Source organism: Populus nigra, chromosome 1 (assembly GCF_951802175.1).
Source record: "Populus nigra chromosome 1, ddPopNigr1.1, whole genome shotgun sequence".
Classification (NCBI taxonomy): Eukaryota; Viridiplantae; Streptophyta; class Magnoliopsida; order Malpighiales; family Salicaceae; genus Populus; species Populus nigra.
In genome coordinates, this window is record NC_084852.1 from 15052444 (window position 1) to 15065416 (window position 12973).

Consider the following 12973-nt stretch of genomic DNA (forward strand, 5'->3'; position numbering starts at 1 on the left):
ATGAATGACAATTAAGCCCTTCAACACCTAAATTAGTATTGAAACAAATTTGATTCAATTATGAGTGTATTTGTAAACTAACATAAAATTTCAAAAGTTTTGAGAAAATATCATAGGTAAAGAATATTATAGAAAATAGTGCAATTAACCAAAAAAAATAATTAAAAATTGTAGTATTTAAAGAAATTTTTGGTATTAATTTTTTATTTATTAACGTGGATTTCCGAGACAGCTTGCAGACACTTCGACTAATCCCACAGACCCTGAAATTAACGAATATGTTAGCCTCTCCAGTGATTGTTATATTAGTAACTATAAAACTCAAACCTGAAACATAAATTTTTTTTTTTTTTTAATTTTAAATTCTTATCACTATCACTAATTAATTAATTAGATGGTGTTCAACTACTGAAGGGTTAAAAAAAACACCTTTACTCTAACAACTGTTGTGCTATGTTGAAAAACCGTAGTTATTGCAGTATTTTAACAGCTCGCGGGTTAGAACTATGACTTTTTTGACCATGCTATTTCTTTCTTTCTTTTTTATTTGAAAAAAAACAGTGATTAAGGTCAACGTGACTCCATTTAGATCATTTTTCAGCTTTCTCGCTCAGATAAAAAAGTAAAAAAAAAAAAAGAAGGGGGTAAGAAAGCGCAAGTGAAATAACGACGCCCAGATCCAATTTTGACCTTTCCCTTTTCTTCTCTATTCACTTCACTCGATCTCCCCTCCCTCTCCTTGCCCGAGCACTAGGGTTTTCTTTCTTTTTTTCTTTTTTTAATATCTATATCGATTTTATTATCATTAATAGAGAGAGGTGTTGCTCTGGTTATTATCAAGCTAATAAGCCTGAGACATGGATTTGGTGTCCGGTTACAAGGTCATGATCGCCCTTCTCTCTCCTAATTGCCTCCTCCAATTTTTATTACTGCACTTGCGCTTTTTTTAATTGTTATAATGCATGTTCGATTAATTGATGTATAAATCTTTTTTATTTTGATGATCAAGGGAATGGTTGGGCTTGTTTTCGGCAACGACAATTCTGGTTCTAATGAAGACAGGTAACAAAATTAACTGGTTTTCCTTACCTTTTCCTTTTGAGTTAATGTTGGAGAATTTCATGCTATATCTGCTTTGGTCTCGTTGCTTTATCTTGTATGGAGTAGCATCTTGTCTTCAATAGGTTTTGCTTTTATTTTATTAGTTGGGGTTGTTGGGTGATGTCTTTCTGACATGGTTTGTGTCCATAGCTATGTTGAAAGGTTACTTGATCGGATAAGCAATGGTGTCCTACCAGACGACAGGAGGAATGCTATGGCTGAGCTTCAGTCTGTTGTTGCTGAAAGTCGGGGTGCGCAGCTAGCTTTTGGAGCAATGGGTGTGTGCTTCTTTCTCATTTTGGTTTTTTTTTTTTTGAATTACCTTTGACATATGATAAGTTGCTTCGTTTACTTCTCTTGCAGGGTTTCCTGTACTTATGGGTGTCTTAAAGGAGGAGCGAGATGATGTTGAAATGGTTTCCAATCTTCTCTTCCTTATCCTTTACTTCCTTTTCTTTTTCTATTTCTTTCTTTCTTGCCTTTTCTCCTTCTTTTTGTCCTTCTGCCCTTTTTGGTTGACATGTTGCTTAAGAATGCATTTATTATCAATATGTTGGTGGAGAAAAAAAATGAAGGATCTGTTTTACTAAACCATTGAATTGTATAGTGTTTGGCCGTGATAGTCTTGTATTTTCCAGTAATCTGATCTGCATCTTTATAAAGTTTTGGGATTGATGGTTCTCTTCTGCTAGCTGAAGCTTATTCATTCTTTTTTTGAATTTTTTGGTTGCCTAATCCGCCCATATGGTCATTTCTTTGCCTCTTTGATTGGTTATTATGGATTTTTTTTTATCTTTATAAATTGCTTGGTCGAATTCATTATGAACTAAAATGAATGTTATTCTGAGCAGATTCGAGGTGCCCTAGAAACTCTTGTTAGTGCTTTGACGCCTATTGATCATGCAAAGGGGCCACAGAACGAGGTCCAACCAGCTTTAATGAATACTGATTTGCTTTCACGGGAAGCAGAAAACATCTCTCTCCTTCTCAGTTTATTGGTGAGAGTCCTGTATATGTATTTTCTAACATTTATTGTTCAAATGAGACTTTTCTGATTGCAATTTGTTTTGCTGTTTGTTTGATTGTTTCTTTTGGCAGTCAGAAGAAGATTTCTATGTGCGATACTATACCCTTCAAATTTTGACTGCGCTTCTTTCAAATTCTCAAAATAGGTATTGATTCACAACAGATATCTTCTTTATATACCTTGGTGTATTTCATTTTTCTAGTTATGCTGGAAAGACTCTTTCTGAGTTCCTCTTCAGGTTACAGGAAGCAATTCTGACCATTCCACGTGGTATAACTCGGCTCATGGATATGCTTATGGATCGTGAGGTTCAAAACTCTTTAACCGAACAGCTATTTCTTTGTTAAGAAGTTCTTAGTTGCCTAGGGTTTCATTTCAATGTAGAACTTTCAGCTATCCATATAAAGAGTAAAGTGATGACCTGACACTAAAAAAAACCCTTTGTTCTTTGCTTTATGAAACTTTAAAATAGGAGGTGGGAATATCAAATTAGTTTCGATTTTTTATTGTGCTGTTCACTTCTTCTTATACATGTACTATGCCATTGTGCTTTTTTGTGAAATAATTTCTAGTCTGCTTTCAGGTTATAAGAAATGAGGCCTTGCTGCTTCTTACTCACCTCACTCGAGAAGCTGAGGTGAGGGTTTTTCTTTCTGTCATCTCTTACACCCATTTTTTTACTTTCTTATAACCGAATACATACTGGTGTGCGTATTGTTCTGTTACTTACTGATTTATTTTTGTAATATCTAGGAGATTCAAAAAATTTTAGTCTTCGAAGGCGCATTTGAGAAAATTTTTAGCATTATCAAAGAGGAAGGAGGTTCAGAAGGCGGTGTTGTTGTGCAGGTGATTCACATTCATCTCAATTTTAATTTAGTCCTGTTAACTTGTTTAGCATGCTTGCTGCTAGATCACTTGTCCCTGTACGTAGACCCTTTTGTTTTGTTGGCTCTTTATGTAAATTATGTAGTTCTTTTGCACGACTCTCATCTAAAGCTCAAGTTTTTCCCCCCTTTTTCATGTGCAATTCTAGACTCTGTAGTCTAACTTTTCATTTTCTTCATCACATTCTGATCATAGCTATTGATTACAGAGGCCACTTTCACATGCATTTGTGGCCAATGTTTTGTGACCTGAATTGAACTGGTTGGTAGGATTCTCATAACCATGAACCAGTCTTAGCTTGTTTCCTGTTGATGCTGTCCACTGCTTTGGTTGAGAAATGGACTGAAGTAATCTTCCTTGGATATTTGGGGTATTTGCTTCCATTGCGAGAATTTTGAGAAATGCATTCAGTAAATGATGAAAAACTGAAAACTAAAAAATTTTTGTTTCATTTTTCTTTAATGAGATGCTGGAATTGAATACCATATATATATATATATTATCTAGTTTCTTTTGTTTTTTCCCCTCTGGGATGGGGGATAGGGATGGGAAAAGGTTCGAATTTCAGCTAATCTTTTATCAGAAGACATGCTCTAACATATTATTGTGACCTGGTTTTTTGCTCCATGTCTGGAGCATAAAACGAAAACAGCCCTCGTTATATCTGTAGTATAGTCTAATTTATTTTTATAAGCATTGAAGAAATCTTTTTAACAAATTGCTAATGTAATCTAGCGTTGTTCTTTACACAGGACTGTCTTGAACTATTGAACAATCTTCTTCGCAACAATGCTTCCAATCAGGTTTGTAGCTTCTCTGGTATAGTTTCTGATGCACGTGTTCCAGTTGAGCCGCTAATATTTTGCGTGTGGTTTAGGTACTCCTGAGGGAGACGTTGGGCTTTGATGCTATAATATCAATCTTGAAGCTACGTGGAAGTGCTTACAGTTTTACCCAACAGAAGGTTAGACAGTTGACTGCCAAAAATGCTAATATTTCTTCTGTAGTTTGAGCATTCTAGATGTTTGGGCATGTTGTCTTGGAAGCCTTACCAGTGATTTTTGCTGTTTCTGATACAAATGTCTTGCCAGTAGACAATTAATCTGCTCAGTGCCTTGGAAACAATTAATTTGTTATTGATGGGAGGTTCAGAATCTGATCCTGGAAAAGATATGAATAAGCTGACAAATAGAACAGTCCTGGTTCAGGTTTGTTACACGCTCACTTATCAGCACCAATAATTTCTGATAGTATAATAACACTCCATCCTAAATCTGTTGATTTGATTGCAGAATAAAGTGTTTGACTATCTTCTATTGTTGGGTGTCGAAAGCCAATGGGCTCCTATTCCTGTACGTTGTGCGGTAAGTCTTGGACCTTCTTCTTGTTGTCATTGTAAAATAAGGCACTATAGCCATCACAAATGAAGAAAACTTGTGAAAGACTATGGGTTATCATATGGGATAAAGCTTTGTTGGTTCTTCTGGATGGTGATTTATTCTAAGTATTTCCTAACAGTCACCAAAGCTTATTCATTTACTCGAAGATTATTCACTTTGGCAGGCATTGCGGTGCATTGGTGATTTGATTGTTGGACACCCAAAGAATCTTGATACTCTTGCAAGCAAAGTTCTTGGTGAGCAGCCACAAGTAGAACCAGCTCTGAATTCTATTCTTCGAATCATTTTGCGGACATCCAGTGTGCAAGAGTTCATTGAAGCTGACCATGTTTTTAAGAGCTTTTGTGAGGTTAATTCATGTATTTGCTGTGTAATATCCTCTATTGGGTTATGTTAATGTAGTTGATGATTATGCTAATTCTATCAGTTATTTACACTCTTAATTTGTGTGTTATTAAAAGTGCAATCCATTACTGTCTCCAAATCTTATTTGACTGTTTTGTATTTTTTTTTCAGAGAAATTCTGATGGTCAAACAATGTTAGCATCCACATTAATACCTCAACCATATTCAATGACTCATGCTCCCATTGAAGAGGATGTGAGAATGTCATTTGGGAGGTTTGTATATTTCTAGTGCATTTACTAGTGCACTTTTTAATTAGTTTATTTTGAACCAGGATATGTATCAAGTTTTATTGCCTTAATTAAACTCCACTGCCACGGTAACAAATAATTTTTTTTATGGCTTATCTCTAATTTTTCCACAGCATGCTGTTACATGGTCTTACTTTGGGTGAAAGTGATGGTGATCTTGAGGTAATACAGTGTTTTGGTATTGCATAATATCCAATGAAAAAGAAATAGGAATAGAAATGCCTGAAATGGTCCCATCAAATTTGCATCTGCTCCTAAGTGTTGCTTGCACTTTATGGAGCATTAAATATACTTGCTGGTACTTGCTGCATGTTAACCATCAATCTAATCTTTTGAACTCCAGACTTGTTGCAGGGCTGCGAGTGTGCTTTCTCATATACTCAGGGACAATATCCAGTGCAAGGAAAGGGTATGCAATCTCTTATTTTTCTTCGTCTGTTTTAACATGGATGTGGGACTGAAAAATGATATTCAAGATATTAAAATGAGAGTCTCAAATCCACCAGCTAGAAGCTTGCATCCATGCAAAGTTAGTCAAACTTACAACTATATCTCTTTTATTTTATTTTAATCTCAGTTCTGCCTCTCTTTTCATATTTCAGACTTTTGGTATCTCATACCTCTCCATTTGCCACAAAAATTCAAAATCGTCTCAAACACCATCACCACTAAAACTCTTGTTCTCTAGCTCATATTTGACTCCCCTTTCACATACTTTTTAATTCTCCTAGGAAAGATTTGTTGTCACAAGATACAATCATTAGAAAGAAAAGGCTCCAAACAATTGATTTAATAACAATTTTTCCCAATGAAAAAAAAAAAAAACCTTTTGTTACTGAAATTATTCAGAAAGTGAAAAGACTGAGAGGGAAAATTGAACAATAGATTTCCTGCTTTAAAAGTTGAATCATCTTAAGAAGAGAGATTGAGCTAGACCAAGTGGTTTCATTTTCTTTCTTTTTATTTATCTTTTTGATGAGTTATCAGATAATGCTGCTAAACACTAACAACTTGAATAGCAAGCGCTTCTTTTGTACTCATTAGCATTTGATTGCTTTCAATGAGCAGTTTTGTAAGGTGATTAAGAATAGTTCTTAGTTGGTATGGAATTGACAATTCAGAAAGGTTTGACCGGATATACTGGAGGTTGGAAGTGGATTTAAGAAGTGGTAATGGAGTGACTAGAGATGGATTCAAGAAGTGTTGTTGGAGGCGTAGCAGTTGTAAATTGAGGCTTGTCAATGAGTTGATTTTGAAACAAATCAAGGGTGCAGTTATGGCTAGAAGGGATGTGTTTGTAATTTTATCTGTCTTTCATGAATTATAGGCTTTGTTTCCATGGATTTAGACTGTTTCTTTTAAAATTATCATGATACAAATGCATCTCAAAGTATGTTATCCTGTATCTGACCCATGGATTGAGTTCCTGTTCTCCACATTCCATTCCTGTTTTGAATTCTGATAAATGTTTTATTCTTTTGAAGTGAAAATTCAAACATCATCTTTAATGATACATATAACCTGTGAAAGTTGTTGCTTTCATGGTTGCAAGAGTTGCATTTTATATGGTTGCTGCTGTATTTCTTTTTCCAAGTGTCCCCTGTAATGTATTCCTTTTGTGAGGGGTTGGTAAATTGATGCTTAAAAGCACCTGGAAATGAACTCCTTGCAAGTTTAGCTACTGTCTATTGCAAACCAGAAATGTAGGGTCTGCTTTTTGAATGTTCTTTTTACCGCCTTTGATTGATTGTTGAGCCAACACAATTATTTATGGATACTATTGATCAAGAATCCATGCGGGGAGATAATGAGTATGGGTTTGGATAAATTAGGTAATTGGAGATAATGAGTATGGGTTTGGATAAATCTGGATAAATTAGGTAAGTGGAGATAAACAAGAGTGGACTTGGGTTTTCCCCCATCGCATGTAGTTTTTTTCAAGAGAAATGTGAACCCCCTTCCCCTCCTGTCTTTTTCGAGATTATCTGATTTTAAGAAAACATTTGCAGGTTCTGCGCATTGAGCTTGAGTCTCCCACGCCATCCCTAGGAGCTCCAGAGCCACTAATGCACCGCATGGTTAAATACTTGGCCCTTGCTTCCAACATGAAAAATAAAGATGGAAAAACAAGTACAAAAGAGAACTCGTATGTTCAACCAATTATTCTGAAATTGCTGGTGACCTGGCTAGCTGACTGCCCCAATGCAATTCAGTGCTTCCTAGCTTCACGACCCCATCTAACATATTTGCTTGAGTTGGTGTCAAATCCATCTGCAACTATGTGCATAAGGGGGTTGGGAGCAATTCTCTTGGGGGAGTGTGTTATTTACAACAAGTCTGGTGAGAGTGGAAAGGATGCTTTTACAGTAGTTGATGCCATAAGTCAGAAGATTGGACTCACATCGTACTTTCTTAAGTTTGATGAAATGATGAAGAGCTTCCTTTTCTCCTCTGTTAAGCCAACAAAGCTTCATAAACCATTGACGAGATCTGCTGCTGCTAGTATGGCAGAGATTGACGATGTTGATGAGCAGGATTCATCTGACCATAAGAATGAGGATCATCCTATACTTTCATCACTATTTGATTCTCATTTTGTCAACTTTGTCAAGAGTTTGGAAGGAAATATCAGAGAAACAATTGTAGATGTATATAGTCGTCCAAAGAGTGAGGTGGCTGTTGTACCTGCAGAATTGGAGCTAAAGAGAGGAGAAAGTGACAAAGACTACATAGAACGGCTGAAATCATTTGTGCAGAAGCAATGCTCTGAGATACAGGTACTTTTTATGTCTTAGAGCTGATTACCTTTTCTATTCAATCATTTCTGGATACAGCTTATTCTCCTGAAAGACAAAAGGAAATGGCTAAGCATGAGCTACCTTGTTTAGTTATATCTTTCCTTACATTTAAATAAAGTTGGAGCCTGTCATGGGTTCTCAGCAGTCTTATCTTAATCCTTCAGCTGGATGCAATGATGGACACCAAAAAACTTTGAGAAAAGTTAATTGGCTTTGAAGTGACCTGGACCTTTTAAAATTTACTTGATAGATTATAGGCATGTTAGATGTACTAGCTTTACCTGTTGGGCAAATGTTACGTTGCATATTAAATTGAGCATCAAATGGTGAAGCTATAACTCAAAAAAAAGTATCCAAAAGCGGGAAAAGGGAACAACTAAGATGATTGATACTGTGATTAGGAAGAAATTTGATGGATAGAAAACTGCACCGCTGATACAAGTATTCTTAACCGACCTCTTGTATGCTATCGCATAAAGTGTTTTAGGCTTTTGGTTTCTTTGACCATCCCTATTATTTAGATCAGAACCTGTGGACCAGAACGTTACTCTGTTCCCATAATTAAAGTATTGCTCTTATACATTACTATCGTGGGAATTAATGCCATTGTACCATGGTTGCCATTGTTGATTGCTTCAAGCCATTCTAATATGTGGTGGTAACCTGTGATGTCATTCATTATGTGTTGCAGGGAGATTCGTAACAGTTGCAACTGTTATTTATTATTATTTAAAAAAAAAAAGAATTTTAGAGCTGCAGGGAAATGTATTTGATTTATCAGTTTATATTTTTCTTGTTTCTTTAGAATCTTCTTGGTCGGAATGCAACTCTGGCTGAGAACTTGGCCAAGACAGGTGGGAGTGTCTCATCTCAACCTGAACAAAGGACAAGTGGGGGCTTAGACAGAGTCCAGGCAGAGACACTCCGGAGAGATCTTCAGGAAGCATCTCAACGAATAGAGATGCTCAAGGCAGAGAAAGCCAAAATAGAATCAGAGGCATCCATGTACCAGAATCTAGCTGGAAAGATGGAGTCCGATCTGAAGAGCCTATCTGATGCCTATAACAGTCTCGAACAGGCCAATTTCCATCTGGAGAAGGAAGTGAAAGCCTTGAAGAGTGGGGGAGCCTCAACACCTCCAGATGTTGAGGCGATAAGAGCAGAAGCCAGGGAAGAAGCCCAGAAGGAGAGCGAAGCGGAGCTGAATGATTTGCTAGTGTGCCTTGGGCAAGAACAGAGCAGGGTCGAAAAGCTGAGCGCAAGGTTAATGGAGCTCGGGGAGGATGTGGATAAACTACTTGAAGGTGTTGGAGATGACATGGGGCTGCCCGAAGACAGCGAAAAGGAGGAAGACTAATGTTTCCTTGTTTAATGTTTGAAATCATGGCATGTTCCTTTTCTGTCGACACTCAATTTGTACATTCCTGGTGAATTGTACAGTAACTAAATTATTGCCTGTGGTGCAGGAACTTGTGAATGTCTTTAATTAATTTAATTTTTCTCGCAATGCATGACATTTCAGGAAAATAATCTCATAACAATTAGGTGATATATTTTATATTTTTTTATAATAATTATTTTTTTTGTTGTGAAATGTATTAAAATAATATTTTTAAATAAATAATTTTATTATTTACACATTAAAATAATTTAAAAATATAAAAAAATTACCGATTAAGTGGCGCTCGGATGAGAGAGAAAAGCGGCGCCTTTTCCTCGACTGGGCCAGCCTGGCCGCCTTACCAACTCAATCACACCAACCTCATCATCATCTAGTCATGCCTTCAAGTCACGTCCTCATCCTAACAATAAAATAAAATAAATTAAACATTAAAAGAAACGAAACATCATTCAAGACAAACAACTCGGCAACAGGACAACACAAACTCAAACTGAAACACTTTGATAAACATTGAAACTCTCTCCCTGTGGATCTGCCAAAAGACGGAGAGAAAGAAAGACGCGATGGACGAGGAATCACCATCATCAAGAAAAAGCAATGAAATCGAACACAAAGTGTATGCACGTGTGGGTCTCTTAGGTAATCCCAGCGATGTTTATTATGGCCGCACTATCTCTTTCAGCCTTGCCAATTTCTGGGCCACTGCCAAACTGCAGCCCTCTCATCATCTCATCATCACCCCACATCCTACTCATGATCTTGTCCAGTTCTCAGGCCTTGATCACCTGGTTTCTTTCTCTTCTCTTCTTGTGCTATGATTGTTGCATTTTTATCTTGCTGTTTAATGATGTGTATGTGCCATTTTATTTGTTAGGTGAATCGGTTGCAAAGTGAGGGTTACTATGGAGGTGTAAGATTGCTTATGTCAATCTGTAAGGTTTTCTACAACTATTGCAATGAGAATAATATTGAGCTTAGTAAGGAGAACTTTACTCTGTCATATGACACTAACATTCCTCGCCAGGTGCATCCACTTTTCTTCATCCTATGTATTCTCTGATCTGTGCTTGAGATCTATGTTTTAAGCCATTGTTTGCTTTCGAATGAAAATGGGGTGCAGTCATATATGCATCTCAGATCGTGTAGAGTAGTACTGAAAGCAATTTCCTTCTTTTTTCTTTGTTTTCTTCCTCTAAATTCTTTGCAAAACAGGGCTTAAGTTATAATTTTGACGTTTCAGACAGGACTTTCAGGTTCTAGTGCAATTGTTTGTGCAGCCTTAAACTGCCTTCTTGACTTCTACAAAGTCAGGCATTTGGTCAAAGTAGAAATCAGGCCTGACCTTATACTAAGTGCAGAGAAAGAACTTGGAATTATTGCTGGTCTTCAAGATCGAGTGGCACAGGTCTTCGGGGGCCTTGTTTACATGGTAGGTGCTAATTCAAACATGTTAAACAAATTGGTTAAAATATAATGATTCACATATGTTACATACTCTTCTGCAGGATTTTAATAAAGATCACATGGAAAAGTTTGGCCATGGTGTCTATACACCAATGGATACCAGTCTTCTCCCACCTCTCCAGCTCATCTATGCTGAGAATCCAAGTGATTCTGGGAAGGTTAGCATTATTTTGAAGACTTTTTTCTTACCCTTGACTTAGATACTCTCTCCGTTACCTCACAGGGTATATACATGAATTGGTGGCTGCATGGAATTATCATTCCTGCTGATGTGGCCATGAATGATTCTGGTTTTGTGCCCAGATGTAGTTTTTGTTCTATACAAAGGACAGAATGCCTTGAAAGTGCAACGAGGTGCTCATGAATAGTGTTATAGGCCCCAGCAATTTCAAACAGCTGTGTGTGCCTGCTTGTGTGTAAAATAGCAATGCCTCTGTTTTTCTCTCGTGTGGTAGCAACTCCTTTCTTTGTTAAAGTTCTAGTTATATGTAGATATCTTTCAGACATTTTTAATGCCACGCACTACAAGCTTGTACCAGGAGCTTCTATGCAAGAGAGTGATTTTGTATAATATTCATTTAATGGCATGGCATTGATATTTCATTCGATGATTTTTTTTTTGAACTTGGTAATATCTTCTGTCTGTTTTAATTGCAGGTACATAGCACAGTTCGGAAAAGGTGGCTTGATGGTGATGAGTTTATTGTATCATCAATGGCGGAAGTTGCAGATCTAGCTTTACAAGGACAAACTGCAATGCTTGAAAAGGATTATTCCAAACTTGCAGACCTGATGAATCGCAATTTTGACCTTCGAAGGTAATATGTTTCTGCTTCTAATCGGCCTAGATCAGAAGAGAAATTAGCTCTTCAGGGATGTTGTGTCTCAATACCATTAAAGCTTTCACGTTACAATATTTGCATGTTTGTTGTGCACTTTGAAAATGAAAAAATGTTTTGGGAACAAAAGTGCTCTTCTTATGAGCATCATTTGTTTATGCCAACCGTAGTTTTATTGGAAAAGGAAGAGTCCATTACCATTTTCATAATGCTGATAATGGTGTTTCACACCATGACGACCATCGTTGTCATCATGTGTGTGCCTGGCTGTTATTTTTCGATCACTAAAATTATTTCATACTAAAAGTTTGATGAGGGTTGCTAATGATTCATGACCTTGTGGACCATGACTATGAATTGACAGATTTAAATTAATTGGGTTTTGGTGATGATTTCTCTTTGGAAGATTTTCCTTGTTAAAATTGTTAATCCTTGCATCATTAGACGCAAACAAATCCTGTTATTTCTGCTCTTTTCATGTCTTAGCACATGAATTATTTGTCTTTGTGCTAAAGTGGTTGCAATGGAGTTCCTTATCTTGGCCATATGTGTAATATTAACTTTGTTTCAATAATAGAAAGAACCAAAGAAAAGAATTGATATCTTTGTTTCAATAATTTTTAAATGCTCTTGCTGTTACCTTTTACTTTCCAGAACAAATGGTGTCTCTGTTTTTTTTTAAAGATGATTCAGGCATTTTATAGCCATACCAACCTAGCTGATACGGAAATTTTTTATAGGAGCATGTTTGGAGATGATGCTCTTGGTTCTTTAAACATTGAAATGGTGGAGGTGGCCCGAAGGGTGGGTGCTGCTTCAAAATTTACAGGTAGTGGAGGAGCTGTGGTTGTATTCTGCCCTGATGGGCCTCCACAAGTAAAACTTCTGGAGGATGCTTGTAAGGAAGCCGGTTTTGTTATTCAACCTGTGAAAGTTGTTCCTTCATATCTGAATGAAGATGATCTCAAAACCCTGCCAGGCTAAGAAATTTCAGTCTTCACCAGCAGTCTTGGCGATATTGTTCTTTGCTCTCTCATCAAGATGAATAATAATAACAAAAAAAAAGTTTTATGTTGGGCAGATATTATCTATAGTTCATTGAACAGCTTGCTAATATCAGATTGGATAGAACCTTCAGTTTTGGCCTGCCACCACATTTGGGGGTGCTTGAACTTGTTGGAATTCGAAATGCAAACAGATCTTGCTGCGGCACAGTGAATTCTCTTGAAAGAATTTTACACAATTTTTATCCGTTTGAAATATTAGCATTTTACATATTATGAGGTCCGAGTTCTGTAATGGATTGCATAAAATGAAGTAATTGTGCGCCTGACAAATCAAATCCTGGATTCATCAACCCCGCCAGATCTCTTCTTGGACTCCGAGGTAATTGTTACA

At 36.7% G+C, this 12973-nt stretch overlaps 2 protein-coding genes across 2 annotated transcripts; both read left to right on the forward strand.

Moving 5' to 3' along the window:
- Positions 1 to 660: 660 nt before the first annotated feature.
- On the forward strand, positions 661 to 9400 carry LOC133695050 (golgin candidate 6). The gene is made up of 19 exons (XM_062116813.1): positions 661 to 881; positions 1010 to 1062; positions 1252 to 1379; positions 1465 to 1517; positions 1953 to 2099; positions 2200 to 2273; positions 2367 to 2436; positions 2712 to 2765; positions 2882 to 2977; positions 3769 to 3819; positions 3894 to 3980; positions 4111 to 4224; positions 4309 to 4380; positions 4580 to 4765; positions 4933 to 5036; positions 5186 to 5234; positions 5416 to 5481; positions 7082 to 7849; positions 8676 to 9400. Exons 1-19 carry the CDS (start codon positions 858 to 860, stop codon positions 9225 to 9227), a joined length of 2748 nt encoding a protein of 915 aa, XP_061972797.1. The 5' UTR covers positions 661 to 857; the 3' UTR covers positions 9228 to 9400.
- Positions 9401 to 9711: 311 nt separating this feature from the next.
- LOC133671764 (glucuronokinase 1) lies at positions 9712 to 12835 on the forward strand. Its single transcript, XM_062092582.1, has 6 exons — positions 9712 to 10060; positions 10147 to 10296; positions 10513 to 10701; positions 10778 to 10894; positions 11394 to 11554; positions 12316 to 12835. The coding sequence occupies exons 1-6, from the start codon at positions 9836 to 9838 to the stop codon at positions 12557 to 12559; spliced, it is 1086 nt and encodes a 361-aa protein (XP_061948566.1). The 5' UTR covers positions 9712 to 9835; the 3' UTR covers positions 12560 to 12835.
- The last annotated feature ends 138 nt before the right edge of the window (positions 12836 to 12973 follow it).